The sequence below is a fragment of the Pyxicephalus adspersus genome, chromosome 2 (genome assembly GCF_032062135.1).
Source record: "Pyxicephalus adspersus chromosome 2, UCB_Pads_2.0, whole genome shotgun sequence".
Classification (NCBI taxonomy): domain Eukaryota; kingdom Metazoa; phylum Chordata; class Amphibia; order Anura; family Pyxicephalidae; genus Pyxicephalus; species Pyxicephalus adspersus.
The window spans coordinates 107892029-107915411 of NC_092859.1; the positions used below are offsets into that span (position 1 = coordinate 107892029).

General features: G+C 36.1%; 1 protein-coding gene across 1 annotated transcript in view; it reads left to right on the forward strand.

The window, feature by feature from the left end:
- The window catches only part of BEND7 (BEN domain containing 7), a 21041-nt gene extending 3986 nt beyond the window's left edge, over positions 1-17055 (forward strand). Inside the window, exons 2-3 of the mRNA XM_072398751.1 lie at positions 2176-2253; positions 16657-17055. Coding sequence (XP_072254852.1) covers positions 2176-2253; positions 16657-16961 — 383 coding nt within the window. The 3' untranslated portion in view covers positions 16962-17055. The remainder of the gene's footprint in view (positions 1-2175; positions 2254-16656) is intronic.
- Positions 17056-23383: the final 6328 nt, after the last annotated feature.

Sequence of the window (23383 nt, forward strand, 5' to 3'; positions counted from 1 at the left end):
AGCTGCTTCTTTGGGTGATTTGCTATATACTGTAAATGTAACATCTTCACCATGGCTGCCCATAAAAAAGTTAATGGGGTTGGAAGTGAGCGTGCTACCTGCTGTAAAAATGTACAAATGAACAAAAGGAACCAGTACAGCATTGCCAGGAGCCGCTCAGAGACACCTATTTTCACCACAGATATAAACTTAGTGAAGAGAACTCCTGGGCATGGCCATTGTTTTTGCAGGCAAATAGCACTAATTTGTGGTAAGCAGGGAGAATGATTGCATGTTCTCCATACTAGGAAAGGAGGGGAAAAGTGAAGCTGGAAGTTGGTTTAAAAGTTTAAAAAGTAACAACCGTGCTAAATTGCAGGCACCTTATACTTGCAAGTACGCTTCTTAGTGCCTAATTCAATCCTTGCATCCCATTGCATCCTTAGATCCTTGGCCCAGAGAGATATACTTCTAAGAAAGATCAAGCCTCTTGTCATTCAGCTCAAATGCCAAAATTTCAGTGGAAGGTTCTGGAATTTGGAAAATGTGCAATTTCCCTCTTCTCTATTAGTTGTATCTCTTTTAATTTTCCTCGTTTTTGTTGGTAAATCCACATACTTAAACACCACTTACAGTTCCTATACTGATACTTTGCTTTCACAACATAATCTTATAAATACTGGTTGACTGTGTTTGTTCATAATGAACAAATGAGTCATGTAAGTTAGGGAATATTTTATGAAACCGGTCATAGTGGTAGTCACACCAAAAGGTGGATATACACTGGTTGTTCTTTTTAAAGAAGTTAGATATTAGATTCATTGACTTTATCCCAAATGTTTTAAAAAATAAGTAATTTTCCAATAAATGTTTGATCAATATATCGATTGTACATTGTCGGGAGTTTCCATTCTTTTCTTTTCATTCACACACATTTTTAATTATCTTGTAACACATCGGAAATTGTGTATTTATTGTGTATTTATTTATAATATAGTATATTGTACTATACTATAAATAGTGTTTGCTCATTTTTCATTCTTTGGGTTGGTTACTCTTGAATGTGGATGATGTTTACCTTAACTGTCTAATAATTATAATATTCTTATCTATCTGCAGATTCCTAAAAACAAAATATAATCATACAAATTGCATAATAATTAAAAGATAAAATATGAACATTCTGAAACAATAAGCCATAGTGACAGACCTCTCAGCCTGTGTGACAGATATCACATTTTGATATCACACAGCATTGTGACAAAACCTCATTTATCGTTTAATAAAATAGTATCTTGGCAGCCTGCTCACACACATCAGGTGTTTCTAAGTTGTTAGAAACTCATATTTGTTGATTTTGTTAAAGTTTGAGGATTTTTAGGGCCATTTCAGACTTTCAGTTGACCATAGCGGTCTACTGAAGGCTCAGCTGCATTCCAAACTTTTTCAATTCATCTGAATAGGAGCTGTATGAAACCATTTTGTGCATGCTGTTGTGGCGGATAGTAGGTGGATGAAGGTGACAAGTTGTTTCTGGTTGAACTCTAGAGGAAGAACCACTCCAGATCTGCAACCACACATAACTACATGACAAAACAGTTGTCAAACACTGCAGTTGACACAAAAAATGCATAATGGTTGAATCGGGACACCTGGAAAGGGTAACCATTTCGTTTTTTACTGCAAATCATCTAGAGATGGCTTGTTCTATTGCGTTGGGATCTTATTAGCAAAACAAGATGTATGGTTAAAATCAAACTGAATTTTGTCATTATACCTCTGCATTATACCTCCTCTTTTAAAGATCCTGGGGATAGAATCAGTCAGCCGAGAACTGTGTTGGTACAAAGGGCCTTGTTTACTAAAGTGTGAAATGCAGTAATCCTGATTTATGAGTGAGGTGAAATAAACCAGTGTGCAGTTCAAGCACCCAATCAAGGCAGGAAAATTAAAAAACAATAATACAAGAGTTTTACTGTCAAGGAAGTAGGAAATCTGTATTCTAAATAAAATGCAGCTTTTGTTAGCATGAATTTATATAAGGTTGGTATTGAACTCACTAAAACTCACAAATTTTGGTTTGGAGGCTGTGATCGGATTGGCTTGATATTTTTAATTCTGTAGTCTAATATCTATATCTTAACAATACTGTTGTTGATCTTATAAATATATCTTCTTTACAAACTTGTTTTGCAGACTACCACCCTGAAATCTTTAAAGCTGCAGAATATGGTGATATTAATGGAGAATCTATTGACTCCCAGCATTTTTCAGGTAATGTCGTCAGTGCCTATATTTTATGTAGAAACCTGTATTGCAAGCAAAGTGACTTTTAAAATCAGGGTTTATTACTTTTACCCGACTATGAGATGATGGAAACGAGTTTCCTAGAGTTAGGGATTGGGGAGTGCCTGAAATCTTTTAGGAAAGGGAAAAATGTCCATACAATTAAAAAAAAAGGCTTTAGCACTATCAAGAACCAAAAGTTGTACATGGGCCTGTTTTCATGAATAATTTTGTATACTGTGTTTTGTTGTTAAATGGTAACCGATAATTAATGCCCTGCTAACAAATATGTTCAAAAGTGTGTATATGAACATATGGGGGGCTTTTATGAAACAATGAATCTGACATTCACCAAACTTTATCACATTAAAACTAATTAAAACCCATGGATATAAAAGATTTTACAACAAATGATGTTTTGTGAATGTTAGATATATTGCTTTATAAATATGTTTAATATGGCATAATTAGGTAAACAGTGTTTACTCCTATATGCTAATACTTAAGGAAAGTAACCAATAAGAATCTGTCTTACAGTGTTCTGACTTTAGTAGTACATTTTCATTGGTCACTTTCCGCTTTTTGCACTTAAAAGTATAGCAAATTAGAAGTCTGCATGAAATAATAGCAATAAAATAATCTTTTGGGTACATATAACAGAAAATTGTGTTAAGCTTACCATAATATTTTGTTATTAATGTTTATTTTATTATTATTTTAAAATCTATATGTTGTTTACATTTCCCATTCTGCTCTGCTTTGTTCTATTCTACCTTCTCTTTTCCATAACACTACATTCCATATCTCATGATGTACAATCTCTATTCCACACATCTTAAAACTGTAGGGCATGCTGTACATTATATGTTCCACACCACCTCATTCTGAATGCCATGCTCTACAATCTTTATTCCACACCGCCTTATTTCACATGCCATGCTTTACTTTCCCTGTACTGTATTAGGACAATAAATAGGAGACAGCACTACATTCATTGTTTAATGAATAAACTATTATCATTTAGCTGTTAACCTTCACATACTATACTTGGCCCATGATAACCTGTGTAAGATTCCACCATTGAAAATCCTGCTTATAACGTTTTTTTGTTATGGTTATGCACATTTCAAAATATTTGTTTATGTTGTATTGTATTTCCCTATCCTAATATATAATAAAATTCCCTGATTAAATCTTACCTATACATTTTACATCATATGTACTGGATTGTCATAATATGTAGTTCCTCTGTAAGATGCTAATTCATTTTTTTTTTATAAGGAAGCAGCACATTTATACCTTTTATTTTCATTAATTCATTGATGCGTAATTGATTTATACATTTAACTATCTATATTTTGGACTGCATAGAAGTCTGCATTTTTTTCATAGAAAATGTTTACTTGCTATTAATGTCAGGTGGTATTTAACATAACTTAGCCATTTCACAGCTGTGGTCATATTTGTACAGAAATTTACTCCACTCATTGGTTATGTTTTTTATTCTATGCACTGGTTGGCTGAATGATGTAATAGCATTTGACAAAGTGACATAATTAGTTCAGTCCAGCTTTAAAGCCCTGTACACATGTCAGATAGATATCAGATTGTTTTCACTGGAAACAATCTATCATGATGAACAAGCACTGCACACACATTACCATTCTGTTCAATGGAAACGAAAGGGGGAAGATGAGTGTGAGGCACCTCACTGCACTCTCCAAAGGAAAGCACAGTGGCCATTCCTGATCAATCGTTCATCAAACTGCAAACAACACTGGGAGACTGCTGTACACACACTAGGTTTTTGCACAGCCGTATAACAGTTTGTCCAAGGTGACAATTATCTGATCTGTATATAGCTGAAAGGTACAGTCTGATCATAGGACCAGTCTGTAGCATAATATAGGGTGTTCGCTTGTCTAGACATTTCCACAGTGTTCTGCTAATAAAGTACAATGTTAAATAAAAGCTTCATACTAAGTACATAAATACCACATTCAAAATGCAGTCTATAATAGGGATTATTATTAAAGCACAAACCATCATAACCATGGGACTTTATCAGAATGGTATGGGTATCTTTACCTTAGTTGTAGATTGCATTGCCCCCTTTAGCAGAAATGACTTTTTAGCTCTTATTGCACAGATGCCCCTACATTCACCCCACTTTGATATGATTGAGAATTGATAGTTGACTCAGTCATGCTCCAAGGCTGCAAAGCAATCCCAAACCACAATTTTACCACCATGCTTCATGGCTGGATTGAGGTTTTCTCATTAAATGATTTTTTGCCAAACACGTCTGCTTTTATTGTGGCCCAACAAGTCTATATTTGTGTCTGTGAAGGTTCTCATTTATCCAGGTCATTGTATATGTAACAATAGGTAGACACATTCAGCTAAAAACTTTTCACACCAGTTCTAGCGAAGCAGCTTGGATAGCTGGGAATTATCTATAACATTACAAGAACAAGCCTAATTAAATGGGAGTAACAGGTCAGTCCCTAGGGCATTGTTCCAAAGGGCCTTGCTTTGCTTTGACTGTATATTTAGTGGCAAACTTTAGTCATATTGTATGTAGTTGATTTAAACAACAAATTCTTCTTCCTAGCATACATGCAAAGGGGCAATCTTTTTCTGATTGTAGATTTACTGTTAGATAGAATTTGCTGGGCCTGCCAGTCCTGGACATCAGAGTTCTTTCCAGAAATTGTTTTAGGCTGGGTGGGAAAAAGCTGTAGGTGTGTGGCTCCTGTATTGTGAGCTAAACTTTCAGTAACCACCCATAAACAGTCAGATGGTTACTTCAAAGTGCCAGGTGTTGCATACGGGACATGTTAACCGTGGTTTGAAATCTTTGTCACTTGTTGAATATTTTAATTATATTTAAAGTGTGAAATATAAGGGATCCCCACCAAAACGACTTGGTGAACTTTTTAGGTTCCTTTCCAGGCACATAGACAAACTTCTTTCTAAAGCGAGCTCTTGACATGATGACACCACACTTGTCAATAGCAAAAAGAACACCAGACCATTGATATCAGAGGATTAAGTAAGATAGGTCCCTCGTGTATACTTCCTAAGAAAGTCCCAAACATTGATGCCAAATCCCTGACAGTTAATTCTAATTTCATGGAATTGTAGGTAGGTGCTTACTTTTTCCCACACAACATATCTGCATCAGAATATAACAAAGAATACATTTTATGAAGTTTATGTGTCAATTGTTCATGTATGCCACCTTTATTTAAAGGTTCGGTTTGAACTGAGATCTAATGTCTGCCTCAAGGAGAGTAAAACATTCAGCAATTGTTATAGGGTGTGTATATTCCTTAAATTTATTTTTGTTTAACTTTGAAACCCCACTCATGTTTGTGAGCAGTGCTCGAACCAGGGAGATTTGTTATGCAGAAAAATATGTTTGTGAGATTCCAGTTTCCTGGTTTATTTCAGTAGAAATTACCTGTGTTATCAGCACAGGAATATGTCAAGCATGCATTACAGCAAATGCTAGTTGTCTGACTTGCTAATTTAATATTCATAACCTGTAGCATTATGTGATCTGCTTAATATATTTGTCCTCAGCTGGCTGAAATGAAATGTTTGTCATCCTTGTTAAAAATGAATTGTCATCAGATAATAGGCATTCGGTATGTATGAGAGAGCGAGCTAATTAAATGCCGAGAGTTAATGTGGCTGAATGGAAAATGGAAAACAAAAATGCTTGCCCAACTGTTGCAAAATGTAGCTCTATTGTGATTATTCAGATGCTGCACACACACATAATGTGGTTACAAGACAAGGCTTTTCTGAATGAGAAATTCTTAGATGTCACTTTGACAGTCAGCCTTGCACAGCATCTACGCCATTTTAATTGGCTTATAAAGCTTTTCTGTTACATCAGTGAATTCACTTTTGCTTCTTGATTTTTATTCAATCCTATACTTACAGTTCAAAAATACAGGAAATAGTAGGGAATACAGGGAATAGCAGTACAGTGGTATACATTGCTACATATATATATAATACTGTATTGGAGGAAGATACTTTATACTACATTGAGGGCAGATACCTATAGGACCTTATGAAAAATGTATTATCTCTGACATTGGAACTGTGTAAAGCTAAGCTTTAGTCTTATCTTAAAATCTTTCAGAAAAATTGCTTACCCTGGTTTCACTGTACACTGCTTTGTGCATTAGAAGCTGTAGCAAGATTGATAACACCCCCCTCATTTCCTGGCCGGAGGATGTCCAGCATCATCTAGCTGTTTTCTGTCCAGTCTGCCCGCCCTGGCCTCATCAGCAATGCATGTTTTCAGCAAGCTATTTACAATATCCTGTTGGCCCCTTCCACCAGCTATAATCTGCTTGCATAGCATAGAGAAGCACAAAACCTTGTGATGATGTCACTGGGTCTTAAATAAAGTATGTAATAAAAGTTGTATAATTAAATTTATTGGAACTTTTATGAGGGGGGCAGAGGAAAACATGGAAGTAAAATATAGGCAGTAATATAGGTAAATTATAAGCAGATGTACCGGTAATTCCCACCTTTATTTTACCCACACTTTTTTCTTCAACTTCACAGCAACAATCTTTGGTAATCTTGATTGGCTGTGCCAGAGGGACAAAACTCCTGTGCGGGAGTTAGTCCATCCCCAGCACACACAAGGGAAGACAGAATTGCCAGGTTTCCCCAGGAACAACTTAGTGCAGCTCAGCTTTTTCACATATTCCTGGCCTGATCAGGCAGGTAAGATGGACAGAAGAGACATTGCCTGGCACTTTCTGCAATAACTAGCTGCCCGATCCTTGTATAGTGGGAATTTAGTGTCACTTGAATGTGTTTGGGACCATACATTGTGTTCTGCAGAGGTAGGGTAGATAGCGAGAAGAGAAAATCCCTTGTGTGGCAAATGTGGGCACACAATAGAGATTTGATTTAGAAAAGTAATAGAAGTTAAAAAAAGATATTGGTAGCACTATAGCCCTTTTACTATGAGTAACCCTTCCCTCATCTCCCAACTGACCAGTATTTGCACCAAGAGTCTGACCACAAGATGGAACACACTATTTAAAAAAGAATAACACATAAACTAGTTTTCTAAATGTGGAAGGGCTGAGAATGAATCTGCCTTCACAGTGTCTTCTGGAATGGCACCTTCTTCATCTTCACCTTCCCACTGCACATCATTTTACCTCCCTTCCCTGATTCCATCTTCCAGCAACACGCTAAACAAGTATGACATATTTTTTTAAACCTATACAATTTAAACCTCTGCAAATTGTTGAAAAGGTGTTTTTTTTGTAGGCCAGATGGAAAGTTTGCTGGAATATGTTTGCATTGTTCCTTCTGTGAAAAGCCCCTATCCATGTGCACTTTGGTTTAGAATCTAAATATAAATTGCCTACATTGGTCACAATGCTTAAAGGGGGCTTCAAAGGTTTTCCAAGATGGAGCTCTGATAGATTGAGTTTCATTCTGAATAGATTTTTGCAAGGTTTTGTCACCCACTGTTACAGGTATATCTCTGATGGACTTCTGAGGAGCCATCTGTACACAAGTTACCAGCGTCACCCACACGCGGCATATATGATAGGACACCCCTAATAATGGTTTCAGATCATGAAAACAGAGTAGAGTGAGTGCCAGTGGAAATAGGGGACTGTTCTGAGCATCAGTATAGAAATTACACTGATTTGACCAAGAGATATTCAGTTCATAGCCATCAGTCTCCTAAAATATTAGCATTTGGTCATCCAAGTAAGCACTTACCCATCCTTTATGTTTAAACATTTGTGCAGGTCTTCTGACAAACACATTTCCATCACTATGAAAGTAATTAGACTGTTGTGTTTATCACTGTATGCTAGCAAACATACACAGCAGACATTGGTTAAACTATAATTTGTTTGTAATATTTTGCCTTAAGGGAGAATGCAAATATATAAACATCCACAACACATGAATTTCTCACTTTTTAGTACTGCTCGATATCCAGCCGTGACACATCTAAAGGGAATCTACATTCTGGGCTAGCTTGATGCCATGTATTGCAAAGCTGCAGAAGAAGAACCTTGTCATAGAGGGGCCATAGTCAGCCATGGCTGTTATTAGCATATTATAGTCACAATAAAAACTTTAAATAGAGTAGGTATGATGAATAGTTGAAACAGAACATGAATGGTGTTGTAGCTCATGACTTTTTTTCTGCAACTACAATTATTTGTGCTGCCCAATTATTTATTTGGTTCACAAATGACCATTTATTCTCTTGCACATTCATGTTGTATTTTTACCTGAATTTTCATCAGTGATTCTACTGATAGCATAATACCTATCCTTAGATGACAATGCATACTGCATACACTGTATCATTGGTGGAGCAGTGTTGTCCCCCTGGGTTGCTGTCCTAATAACGACCACATAGCTGAGAAAGCTAATAACACTGTTTGAGGTTTCAGTTCAGGGAAAGTTACAAGGACACAGCATTTCTAATAGGAAAACTGTACATTTCCTGTATTTGTTAAAAAATGTTATTAGAGGAAATGTTGTTCATTTAAGTCATTTGAACAGTTTTGAATGCTATGTAATAGTTTTGGATACAGTCAGTTACCTGAAGCCATCTCAGCCCATCTTATTATAAACCTTTAGACTGATGTTGTTAATTACTAACTAAACCTATGTACTTTAGTTCTATTTTCAGTTTGTCTATTTTTAAACATGTGGCTATTGACGTGATATGGCAATTTTGTGGCCTCTCCAATATATTGGAGTCAAGAGAATTAGAATTTGGCACCAGGCAGCCACTGTAATATTATCATTATTATTATATTATTGATTTAACATCCAGAAGTCCAGAACTGGTGTTTACCTTGTCACCTGCCTAGTAACCAACAATTGTAAGTCTATAGTTAGGGGAAAGAACAACCACAAGCCAATGGGGACACTGTTTCCTGAGTACATTAACAATGGGCCCACAGCCAGTATTGATACTGCCAACTACTTGTGGTTTTGCCTCTGAGAGCCACCGGCCAAAGCCACCATTTTGTGGTGCCACTTGTTAAAGTACATAGTGGCAGCAATCATCTGCTCAGATTTCCCCATAAGTTTAACTCAAACCCATGGAAGGTAATTAATTTCTAATTCAATCCAATTTCTAAACTTTTTTTTAAAATTATAATAGCATAGGGGATGTTTAAAACAGATATCAATTTTTTAAATTTTGAAATATTTTTGTAACATTTTACTTCTCATACTGTGATATATCATTGCTAGAAAAATTTGGTGGTGTTGATGGCTTATGCTTCATGTACACCTACAAGCTTGTAAGAAAGAAATCTCTCCACGCCTGCCCTGGTAGCACCACATAATTTGGGATTTCCCACTCTGTTCTGGTGGCAATGACCAATGGATTTCCTAGCACAGACGAAAATAAAGCACCTCAAGTTTTGGCTTTAGATACACTCTAGGTATAGCAGTTGTTTTACATAATATGTAGAGGTTCGGTTTTGAGGTCTATCAAGGCCATGACATTGGTTGGCCCTGTAAGTTCTTTAGTGTGGCAGTACATCATGAGGTGCTACAGCCATAGTCATGTAGGGCTATGAATTCTTAGCTTTTATTGGTGTGTTTGACTATGGTGCAACGGGAGTATCTCTACTTTTATTCGGTGAGTGACAATGTAGATCACTTTTTTCCATGCAGGGTCAGGTGGCCACAAGCCACCTGAAATTAATCCACAAAAAATACTTACTTGTGAACCACTGCCCTACGCAACATGGATGACTAATAATCTCAAAATATACTACATTGGAATAAAAATGACAGACTTACCTGCATGCTTTGGCAGTCATATTACTTCATTATAATATTTTATTTGAATATGTAATGCATACATCATTCATAACTTACTGTAGTACTATGATCATATAACAGTTTCGTAGTCTTTAATTAACCCCACTAAATAAACCTGTATGTCCAAAGGATTAATTGCAGAACTAATTATCTTTTTGGCAAACACACTTAAGTAATTTATTTCCTTGTATTTAAAAAAAACTTCAAAGCTGGTTGACAAAGCGAGACAGCTGTAAAAGGCACTCATTGGAGAGCAGACTTTAAAAGAAATGCTCACCGCTGAAAACACTCCGGGGGCTTCTCATTTCAATATTGGAATTAGTATTTGAACTGTCACTGATTAAAACAAAGACAAAGAGTAGTCTGTTCTTCCTTATTTTAGGAAAGGTGACATTTTAGCTTGTCGGTTCTTCTTTAAATCTGTATATAGGAGTTGCAATCAATAATATATATATATATAAATATATATATATATATATACACAGAGTTAAAGTGGTGTGAGAAAAAGAAGATAAAGCTGGGTTTTTTGGCAAAATTATTATATTGTAATAAAAAATAATACTATTTATTACAATATAATTTGCCAAAAAACAGCTTTATCTTTTCCTTTTTCTTCTCACACCACTTTAAGTCGTTTATTTGGGGTGGCAAGAATTAATTTGCACCAGGATCGATTGCTTTCTTTTGTATATATTATATATACAGAGTGTATGAAAGTAAAGTTTTCTATGTGTATACAAAGAGTTTGTCAGGCATGGCAATACAATTTATTACAATCAGTGTTAATCTTCAGCTCCCTAGATATATGGTGTTGTTATTTTTGTATATTAGGTTTTTCTGTAGGAACACAGAATGCTCTTTTCTGTGTAAGATGGGGGTCCCTGAGTCTTTCTTTAGGTCTTAAGCTAGGTACGCACGTGCAATTGTCGTTAAAAAAGGAACGACTAACGTCAGATCAACGATTTTGCACAATTATTTTGAACGATCAGATTGTGCACAATTGTTTACATGCTGTAACAATACGATCGTTCAGATATAATCCAACAATAATGTACACACACTAGATATGATTGTTCGAAAGATGCAGGAAGTGACATGTAAAGGAGAACGTTTACTGCAGAACAATCCATGATCACTGAACGACCGTACACACAATACATTGCGAACAATCGTCGCCCAATCAGATCCGCGGGGATGGTTGTTCGTTTCCAGCGACAATCCTCGTTCATCGGCGACTTTGTGCACTTTAACTATTATTGGTGGTCATTTATTATTTTTATTATTGTGGTATTGTGGTATTATTGGTTATTATTGTGGTCAGTCGGAAAAGGTATGGTGATGCATTAAAGCGTACCTATACTTAAAATTTTCACTTTAATTAAAATGGTAGAGAACCCATTTATGTAAGGTAAAAATTCTGTTTTTTGTTTTTTTAGGTGCAACACCCTTTTTTTAAAAAAAAAAAAAAAAGGGTGCAGCGCTGCCCCTAATTTTCGGCTGCCTAGGCAGTTGAGAATGAATGGGAGCATGAAGCCTTCCGGGATACCTATGTCAGGCATCCTGGGAGGCTCTTGGGGCTCCTTCTACGCATGCCCGAGCATCTCAGGCATGTGCAGAAGGAGCTTTTTTGTTTAAAGAGAAACATTTACTTATCTCACGCATGCGCAGTGTATATTGTATATTTAATATTGTTAGTGGTAGAAATAGTGCTCTGTTACTATCACTGAAAAAAAATGGTGTCAGTGATAGAACCTGTAATAGTGTTGGTATCATAGTACAAATAGTGCCAGATAAGTGGTGGCATTGGGAAATTGCCATATCAATAGTGTCAGTGGGAGAGATCATGCCCAGGGTTGTTTTCAACTGAAAAAAAGGGCCCCGTATTTGAAATCAGTTGGAGGAATGTTTTGTCAGAGGGAGGAATTTTGCCCCACTGTTGGGGTCAGTAAGAGGAATAATAAAAGGCCAGTTAAAGGCAGGCAAAGCGCTGCAGTTTCTCACCCCAAACATGCTATCTTTAGTCAGATCAATGAAATGATCAATTTAAAAGATTTGTTTACTTACTTTGTTGACCCAATATGTTGTCAGGGCCAAATAATCAGTTCAAATTAAGTAAATCTAGTTCGTAATGGGCCGATGAGGTCTCTAGTGGTGGTTAAAGATAAGTTAATGATTTAAAGCAATGGTGCACATTTTTACAGTAGGCATTTACCAAATAAATGCAAGTATTATTTTTGTAAGAATAGTTGAAATTTATAGGAAAACTTCAAATTGCTAATAAAGATGAGTAACCATAGACATAGCAACTGTCTGATACAGTCAAACTAAAATAATTATCTCATGTCTGTAATTACCTTCCTTTGATATCAGTATCTAGTGCAATCCACATACAAAATCACTTTTGTTAAACAAAAATATATATATTTCTTAATACTAACTCAGAAATAATGAAATGCTCTTTTCAAACCTTTGACTATTTTAATAATGCACTTTCTAAAGAATTTTATAAATGGTTTCACCTGTTTATTTTTTTCTGCACTTTACAGCTGCATGGGCCAATTTAAAACTATTACTAGAGGTAAAGTTGAGTAATATTATAAGCTGACCTTACAAATGATTTTTATGGATTGCATTCATTCACTGGATTCCAGGAAGCGAAGGTGACAAAGCCTAATTGCTTCCAGGAATCTAGTACATTGAACCAATTTGCCATTATCTCAGAATATGAAGGTCACTCTCACCTATTAATAATTGTGAATACATTTCTTTATGTTTGAAGTGAACATCTGCAGGTAACATCATATATACATTATAGTACACCTGAAAAAATAGAAAACGAAAAATCAGTGCTAAAGGATTACTATAGCAAAATATATTGTGTGTTGATACCAATATATGGCCAATACCTGTAAATTAGTATCTTTATTAATTTGTTCCTTAAATCAGACCTACTACTGGGGGAATATGGAAGCTGCCATCTCCGAACCCATTCTAAATAATTCTGATTGCCTGGATAATCATTTGGTTTGGTAGATTTAGTCACACTTGAAACAATCATATGGATAACTGTGTGACAATTAGCTGAACACCTGAGCAAACCAGGGGATCAGAACATCAACCAGAAAAGTTGTATTTTTAAGAGCAGAGCCCCAATATGGCATCTCTCCAAACAAACTCTCTGCCCTAACATTTGTGTGCAAACCAAAAGTGGCAATTACAGGTACTGAAATAAACTATATAAATGTTAAAGGGTGATTTATGGTCCACATTTATTCAATTGCTGTATATTTATTTTGGCCAAAACATGTTTATGTAACTAATTTTTTTATATTGGATAAAGTAGGGGAGAGTTATTTAGGGAGAAATCCCTTCATTTTCTGTCCTGTAGACTCAAAAGGAATCAAGACGATTGACTCATAAACAGCTTTCACACGAACAAATGACCCCAGTGTAAGTTTTTTTCTTTACCCTTGTTCTGTTGGTAACTCAGATTTCAGATTTGCCCTCATTTTAATTTCCACTCCAGTGAAAATTGTCAGAAGTGAGTACACGTAAAGTACCTAATGCTTTAGGCTGATTGACACTGGGCATCTCAAACCCTGGATACTGGGGACCTCTTTTGCCACTGCAAGGGGCAGTACTAGACTGGAAGTAAAGACTGAGGGAGAAAGAGTAGCAGTCATATCAAATGGGATGGGGCAAAGGAGACACTTGTATGATGACATTATACACACTATCATAGATGATTGAAATCCAACCAAAACTCATTGGAACCCTTGAAATATTTTTCAGGTTTCAGAGAACCCCCTGCTAAAAACTGTATCAAAATGTAATCTATGTTATCAGCATGAGTAAGTTAGTATGTAAGATCAAGGAATATGGCATACCTAGAGAAGGGGTCGCCTTTTTGTACCGACAAACCACTAAATTCACCGGCTCCGGACCACGCATGCGCGGGCAGCTGGGTGTCACTCAAAGGGGAATAAACTTCCCCTTTAGTGACCTCATGATGCCAGAACCCGCCCACTCTCCCATCACAGGCTCAGACACAAAACGCCCACTTCCCTGAGCCGGCGATCTGTATGGAGGACATGGTCCGCGGCTCTGCCGGTGCTCCCTCCCATCTTGGGGCCACTGACCAGAGCCGTGGACCACCAAATTTTTCTTGCGGACCACTGGTTGGCGACCACTGATCTAGAGTATATGACACTCATGTGGATCATTTCATTTTAACAATGCTTTCAAAAGAAAATATGTTCTTTAATAGATCATTGTTGGCATGTCACTGACACTGCAATATTTCAACCTAGAACTATAGGCCTGATTTATTAAAGCTGGCGAGGATACACTTTCATCAGTGAAACTGGGTGATCCAGCACACCTGGAATGGATTTTTTGCCTGGAAGTCATTTGTTAATGGCTAGCAAATGTTTTGAATCCTGGACCGGATCCATTCCGGGTGTGCTGAATCACCCAGCTTCAGTAATGAAAGTGTATCCTCTCCTACCTTGGAAAGCTTTAATAAATGAGGGCCAATGTATTTATTATCAGATGGTAGGTAAGTCTGCCCAAGGAACACCTAGTAACCTCATGAGGAACCCTAGAGTTCCATTGAACCATTGAAAATGTTCCAAACACAATAGTCTTGTCTGGAAAATTTACAATATTATTAGTAACAGAATAGTCAACCATGAAAAGGGACTTAAATTACTTTTAGTATTTTCAACTAAAAAGTACTGCACATTTTGCTTAATATAATCACATTTCATTAGTATTCGAACATAAATTTTGTGGCAGGTTTTTTCATTCCTAAGGTTTGTTGTGAAATACTGGCTTTCATATTAGGCATGTCTCCATTCTTCCAAGGCTGTAATGGACCAGAATCAGATAATGGTGTACTCCAGTAAAAGCTATTCATCAGTTTTGTTTTTATTTTTAACATTGTGTACGTTTAAGGCTTTTAAATGTTAGAATTTTAATTTATGAATATTCATTATTCACAGATATGTGGGGAAAGAAATGCACAACTTAATATGGAAGCAGCTTATCTTAATGGAAAAATTATCAGATAAAACAATATTCTCCTCTATTAAAAGTCTTTTTACAGCTGTTTTTATTAGCAAGTTATTTTACATGGCTTTTACCACACTGCATACAACATAATGCAGAACCAGTACTGATGAACCAAAAAAATCACATTAGCCATTGGTGCTCTTATCACATTCTGTCTTTATGCAAATGTTTGTGTTCTTCTTTAATAACTAAGTACAATAATAACTAAGTACGCAAGTGGCTGTCCTTGTTCATGAACACAGTACATTTATGATGTGCAGAGATGTATAATGACTCAGTAGCAACCAGTCAGATGACGTTACATTGTAGTGCAATCATTTAAAATATGATTGGTTGCTCATGGTTATTGAAGTGTTTTCATCGACATGGCTCTTCATGTTCTATATAACTATTATAAATAACCACATCAGTGTTCTCCCCACACAGTGTTCTCCCCAGCTCCACCCAAGACATGGACTAATCAACCCCCCCACTGACTAGGGGCACACATTAGGGAGAGGACAGCACCTCCACATTACTGCTGGCAGGGTCTTGGAAAGGGGTCCATCAGCATCTCCAAAGATGCTTGGCTTGATTGCCAATTGTTTGCCAATTGGCCTAAAATCCCCTGCATTATGGACACTTCCATGACTGTTGGGAGGACAGCTGTCGTGACCCAGAGAATGAGCTGATGCAGCTGTCAGGCTTTCTGCTTTAGGGAGGGAGGGGGACTATAATCCAGCTGTGAGCATTTCTCTGTAAGGGTCAGGGATCAGAAAGATGGAAGAGCACAGCAGGCAAGTACCTGGAGAGGACAGGACAGCCTGTGACGGCCTATTGTGCATAGGGTCACTGTTCTTTGAAAACTAAATATTTACCTTACTAACTATAACACCACTGGTCCACCAGGTACCCAGGAACCAAATAGTTACATTGGCAATGCACAGCAATGGCTTTGTTTGCGGGGCTGACTGAATTTTTGAGTTTTGAAATACTGGCCAAACCAACTGGTGGGGGGGGGGGGGGGGGAACACAGCTGGCTATCTTCAAGAAACAAAATAATGCACTGTTTTTTCAATTCTGTACAGCATTGCAGAACCCTATATTGCCATGCATATTGATATACTCTTTATACTCCTAGGAGTCAGAGACTTGCCAAGTGATGTTAATATATAGATACATGCTTGGCAATTTGAAGGTATTTCTGAGTAATTCTTAACTACTCCTAACGATAAATAGTAATAAGGTAGGTTGATTAGACCATGTTTTAAAAAAGGCAACTAAAAAATACTGGTTTAATTATAGTGGAGGCAGGGGCTATGTCAGGTCCTGGGTTCTTGTAACTCAATGATAAATATTCTGCTTAAAATAAAATGATTCTAGTATAGGGTAGTTGCTTTGCACACCAAAAATTGTGCGTCTACAGGTTACTGGCCCAGCTGAGATTGATAAGATAATATTCTCTTATTTACACAGGGGATGAAGGTATGGAAATCAAGAAGCAGATCACTGGCATGAGGAGACTGCTTAATGACAACACAGTGCGAGTTTACCAACGTGTCGGCAAAGAAGGAGAGAAACTCAAGGAGGAGTGTCGTGATATGGATATGAGCTGGACTGGGAGTTTGAGCCCTCCATGTGCTGCTGATGATCCCATTCATCCAGCACAGGCTCCATGGAATAGTATGCCAATTCAAGCCAGTGAGTTTTCAGGGCAATATGGAACTCGCTCCAAGACTGTGCAGAATCATATGAAAAATCCTGGATCTAATGGTATGTAACACTTTAGGAATGTATAAATGTGTATAAATCTACATAATTTATAATATATCCTGTAAGGAGATTTTATGTATTTATTTTTTTATAAATTCTTTAAAGTAAACGGTGAACATAGCAACAATACAAAAACAAAGAAAGAAAAGTCTTTAATGTACATTAAAGATATTAAACTAACTGATCTGTAACCTGAGAGTGAGTGTAAGTCTCCAATTTGGTTAATTTAAAGGAAAATTAAATAGAACCTAAATTAGATAGGTGGGACCTATTAAGATACATAAAAAGAAAGGTCAATAAATAAATATAAAAAATAAAGACTGAAAAAAGAGTGACATGGTTGATAGCCAGGCATTCATATAAATACCTATATTCCTGGGATTTAGTGTAATATAGGATTATTGCAGTCACACACAATCTGGAAAACGTGGGTGTGCAGTTTAAACTTTACTATTTATGTTTAGTAAAAAAGATAACGTAAAACTTTCATGTGGAACAGTTCCCCTATCAGACATACCAAAGTAGTCAAGCAGCACACCAGTAATCCCTTGCATACAAATACTATTGTGTCAGCAGAGACAGAGATGCTCCATTTATTTTCTCCTTGTAATGTGATTTGCTGCTGCAGCTAAATCATCCCAGTAGCAGGTGAAATGTGTCCAGGGAAAGTTTTGCACAGAGCATTCCTGTCATTGTTGACATTGTTTATAGAATAAAGTTTTTTAAGCAAGGATAAGTGGTGCGTGGCTTCTTTACTTTATATGTCATATCTGGGGAAGTGATGAGACTCAAAGATTGCAAACACAATCTTGTTTTTCAGACCTGGCAACTCATTTCTTTTTCCCTATCTATATGGCGTGCATATAGATAACTAACACAGATCAACAGTTACACTTGCTACTAATTCTATAAAGTATTTAAATGTGATAAATATTGAATTGATATTTGCTTTACATTTGACACCAAGGAGTGAGTTTAATACTATAAGATTTACCAATCTTACTATTAGTGTGTTTCTGAGAACCACTAGTTTTAAAAGCTGATAGTATTGCTGCATATGTCACTTGTTATATATTAGCTACACATGGACCAATCATTTAATAAAACACTGACAGGTAAACTATATAAATAATCTATTTATAAGGGCTGTTTGTATTAAAGAAAAAAAAACGCCAAATATGCTCAGTAGAAAAAAACACAAAAGAACCAAAAATTTTTGTTTGTAACTTAGCAGTAAATCACATCCAGATATTAAAGGATCGTTAATTCTTAACACAATAAAGTTGCATTGTATGAGATTGCTACAAATGTTTCACTGATATGCATGCAGCTAGATCTATATTGTTTTAAAAATTGGATATTTGACATTGAACATTCCTGTTTGTAACAATACGTTTAATGGTCCCTTAAATCTGTGTTTGGTTTTGCACACCCAACCCCTTCACCAACACCTCAAAATCTATTCCCTTTAACTTCTCATCATAGCCAGCAACTCACATGCAGTCTCACTTTTCTGCCTATCCAGAGTTATACAGCATTTACAGGCTCCAACTCTGTTGTACTTTGGAATACATACCCTGTCGTGTATACTGCAAACTATGTTCATCTATCAAACATAGCAATTTCCAAGGCAGAGGCGGTAATGTACCCCAGAGCTGAAGTCTATCTACAATATCCGACATGAGAACACTAGCAGTAAGGCTACCTCTAACTCTTTATTGTAAAAAATATAATGAAAAGGCCACAAAACTGTGGAAAGTGGAGAGTGTTCAAAACTATTTTTCTATGTTAATCTTTGTTTTTTTTATTACAATTTCTCTTCTTTTGAGAGCATTGATTTTATTATGTTGTAATCTGTAATTTGTTTTATATATAATTTAAATATTAAGTTTCTTGTACAAGAAAGTCATATTGTTTTGTAAAAAAGAAGACTGTTTTATATAGTGTTTTACCATTGTCAAGGTACAGTATCATTAGGAAATGTGGTACACAATGATATACTTATTTTAGGTTCTGTATGCAGATAATTTAAATGTTCTGATATAAAAATGATACAGTAATATCCTATTTGTGGTCATCACACATATTCTGGTTCAGTCAACTACAATTATTTCATATCCTCCTGTTGTAGTGATGGCCTGGACAAAAGATTGTGTGAGTGTGTACGCTTAGACTACTAATCATGGACTAAAGCTTTTTCCAGCATATTTCCTTTTGGTGTTCTGGGCCTACCCTAGATAATATAGGGATAGTTTTACATTGACACTTTTGTAAGACTCCCAGGGTTCCTCCGAAGTTGTTAAGGGTTTTTTGAGCAATGAGCTATTTGTGCCTCTCAATGATCTGTAAGGGTAACAGCATTCTTCCTACTGACCACCATGCTAGTATTCTGTGAGCTGTGGGTATAGTATTTATGGCAGGGGTTCCCTAAAGACCTGAACGTTATTTCAAGAGTTCCCCAATGTTAAAAAGGTTGAGAAAGGCTGTCCTAGAGCATGGACACAGGATGTGCAGATGATTCTACAATAGAAAAGAGTTTGTTGTATCATCATCATTTGTTAACTAGTACAGTAATGTAGAAAGACTGAGTTGTCCCCAGGAGGGTTGAAAAAGGGAGAGGGGTATAGAAGGGGTAATTAGATGGTGGGGAAAAAAGAAGCGTGTAGAGGGTGGGATAAGAGGTGTGGGGGTCGGTAGGGGAGGCAGAGTTAGGTATAAGAAGCAAACTAAGAAACAACACAGTAGTTTAGACCTTGGTCTAAGGCAAATAAAAACATATTTTAGATTATTCTCCTCTTACCAATTAGTGGGCTGTAGCAAGTCTTAACTCTCACCTTTTAATTTAAAAGAATAGCTGGCTTACTTTTGGTAACTTCTGATTTACCCATTGTTTGGTATTATTAAAATAGAGAGAAAGTCTGCCCTTTCCAAGAATATTCATTTTTACTATAAGTCATGTGACCAATGTTCTTTGGTTATTACCATTAACTCATTTTGGTAGGTGAAACAAGTAATTTAGTCTAACCTACCTTTTTATGCTACGAACAACATACTTGTTGCACTTTTTTCAGCTTTGAGTGTGATCACTGTGTCTGCAGTCTTGGATGTCACATTCTGCATAATAAAAATAATTCTCAGTGTTAGAAAGATAATTATTGACCCTAATATCAGCTGAACAGGGAAAGATGACATAAAATTTTTAATTTTAGCACTACATAAATACATTTATCAGATTTGTTGTTTATATTTTTTTGATATACTATTACATGTGCTGTGACTGTTATTATCATAAAACAGAGGTCATGTATACATAAGTAGAGAGGACTGTGGTAACGTTCATTTAAATAATAGATTTATAAAACATATATATATTTTTCTATATGAGTATCCCTATATAAAAAAGTGCTATGTATGATATGGGTATGATAGATCATTGCTGCTTATTTTAGTATTGTGATATGTGACAAGCAACTGGACCCCTAGAACTACTCAGCTGTGATAATATATCCTGATACATTTGGTGGCTGCATCTTGTTTGCTGCAGTTCCTTTGATCCTCTATTGGTGCTGTTTTTCAGACAAGGTATAGTTTTGTACCTGCCTTAAATTTTCCTATTTATGGATTCGGAAGTAAGACTGACCATCTACTTTTCTAATATTTCAATCAGCAAATCTTTCAAAGCAATGCAGATTCTGACATTTACTGATGTGATAACTTGACTGGCATATTTCTATATTTGACTTGTTTCATATGAGAATTTATCAGTTAGTTATAAATAATGTTGCCCTGGCTTAGGTGCACTGCTCAAAATGTGTATTATGTATAGTCAGTGTTGGTAGTGTCCTTTAGTTCTGCCAGCTAATATACTGAAATGTTGCCAGTGTAAGCATCAAGTTGATGAAGCAGTTCTTAATCATAAAGAAGCTAGTCAGCCCATGCCTCTAGCTGTATACAGAACTGTGAAAATGAAGTGAAGCCAAGTAAGCACCAACCAGTCAGTTACACATAATCTATTGTGTAAGCCTCACAACATTTATGAGAAAAAATTTGTGTCTTGTGAGCACATGTATTACTTTATTGCTAGAAATTGTGACTCCAAAATATTATTTTCAATATTTCCAGGCTTTTTATAAGGTTTCCAGGTTTTTGGACAGAAGCTGTGGATGCCTAATCATAACTTTGGGTCACCCCTAAAAAAATTGCACCTTACCCTCAAGGTTTTTGTTCTGCTCATTGCTGCAAATGTTTGGCTGAAAGGTTGAGCTGCTTTTTAAAGGTCACCGTAAAAAATATAAATAGATATGAACTGAAAAACTTTTTAAAGAGGAACTATACTCATTGGTACCCAATGAGTTCCGCCATAATCAGTAAGTATGCATAGACATTGGATGGCCACCGGTCATGGAATGTACAGGAGTTACATTGTCTTCAGCAGTTGGCTTTGTGTGTTGCACTGTGGCATGTGCTATACAGTGTGGAGCTAAAACAAAAAAGCCACCAGGAACCAGAGCTTTATGTTTTTGACAAAACAGACATTGCATGTCCCTTTCATTTAGCTCTACATCCAGGTGTCTTTTTTTCTTTCTAGTTTAGGTCCACTTTAAGCAAGGGAACTGGGCTTGACAATTTACTCTTTTGTTTGTTTTTATAAGAGAACCTATTTCAGTTTTAAATAAAACATGATATACTTAATAGTGTTACATAGACCCCCAAACCACACCGATAACCACCATTTTCATTTGATTTTTGTTTTAGCAATAGGTGACCACTGCACTAGGATTTACAGGCCTGCCTGTCCAACCTTCAAGTGAGCACCTTCGCGGGCTGTTGAACTTTCAACCCACAATCCATTAGGGCCCTTTCAGACTTGCGTTTCAAAACTGCACTGTTACCACTACCAGCCACCCCTCCTTGACTACTATGGTGACAGCCACAGAATTTGACAACAGCTTTGTTGTGCAGTTCAGCAAGTTAGGTGTGAATGAAGTTTGTTTTTTTTTCTAGAGGAAGAAAAGCAGGTACATGACCAGAAGTGAAGGTGTGAACACTGTGGTCAACTGCAAATCTAAAATAGCCCTTAGGTTGTGATTCGGTTTCTAATCATAGTTCCCCTTATTCCTGATTAGCCTGTAACATAGCGGACACAAGATCACCACCACCTGACTCAGCCTACAATGGTTTGGGATTCCATCAATAATGTCAAATGGCGAAAATATTTTCATTGCACACTATATACTTCCATGAGCTTAGAAACACCTTGGCCAAAGTCTTCCAGCAATGAGGTCACCTGAATAGAGCACAGAATTAGAATACTGCTAGTGTAGTAACAACATCATTTCTGTGCTCTCTTCCACCAACAAAACATAAAGTGTACCTGTGGTTTTGTAGCAACTTTGTGCATAGAAGGTAGTTTAGGGAATCATGTTTTTGTTTCTTCCCAGCAACACTTTTAATGTATTTTAGGAAAGTAACATTGGCTGAAGCATAAGGAACAAGTCTTCCCTTTCTATTCCTCCTCATTCACAGTAACATGTTCACTACTAAATTACAGGTGCACTATGATCCTATTGTTGCACATCTCATAACATATTTTCTGACATCATGGCCCTGAAATCTAGGGAACTAAAAACTAGGGCTAAAAAAGTCTACTTTCTGAAGATAAATAGGCATTTAAATTGACATATACCAATCATATGCTTTGTTTTACCTTGATCTATTGCTTTAACCTAAAACATTTAATTATCAAATATACAAAATATTTTTCTTAATCATCTCACTATCAAAACTACAAGAGTTTAAATTTTATTTTCATGTTTTATTATAGTCATGCACTGCTAGTGTTCCTGATATGTATTAACACAAATTTTTATTTTGCACTGTTTTTGTTTATTTTATTATGTTAATGTGTTTCTGGTGGGTCTGAGACCTAAGTCTAAAAATATAAGTAAAAAACATAAATATATACCTATATGACCAGAACATTTGATTTTTGTTTCGGGCTTATGTTACCAATGACTACTGTTTAGAATATTTCTATAAATGCTGCATAATGCTTATAATTTGAAATCATTCCATATATACAGGGAAAGGTTTTCATTTCCTTTGTATATAGAGTTTTATTATTATGTAAATATATAAATATTTTTTAAAATCAGATGTTGTTTTGGGGATTTCTTTTTTATATATATATCTATATATTGAAGAGACAAGGGATGATTGTGACAATTGTGTCTAATATTGTGTTGTGTCTTAATGAAGAGACTTATATGTCAAAATAAGAAACGCAAAAAAATAAAAGTCATTTTAACTGAAACTGTGTCTTGCAAATTTAACATTTCTGGCAAGGTAAAACATATCAATGGTACATTTATTAAATATAAAAATGTTAGAATTAAAATGACTTAGAGGACATATGGCTCTAAATTTGTCC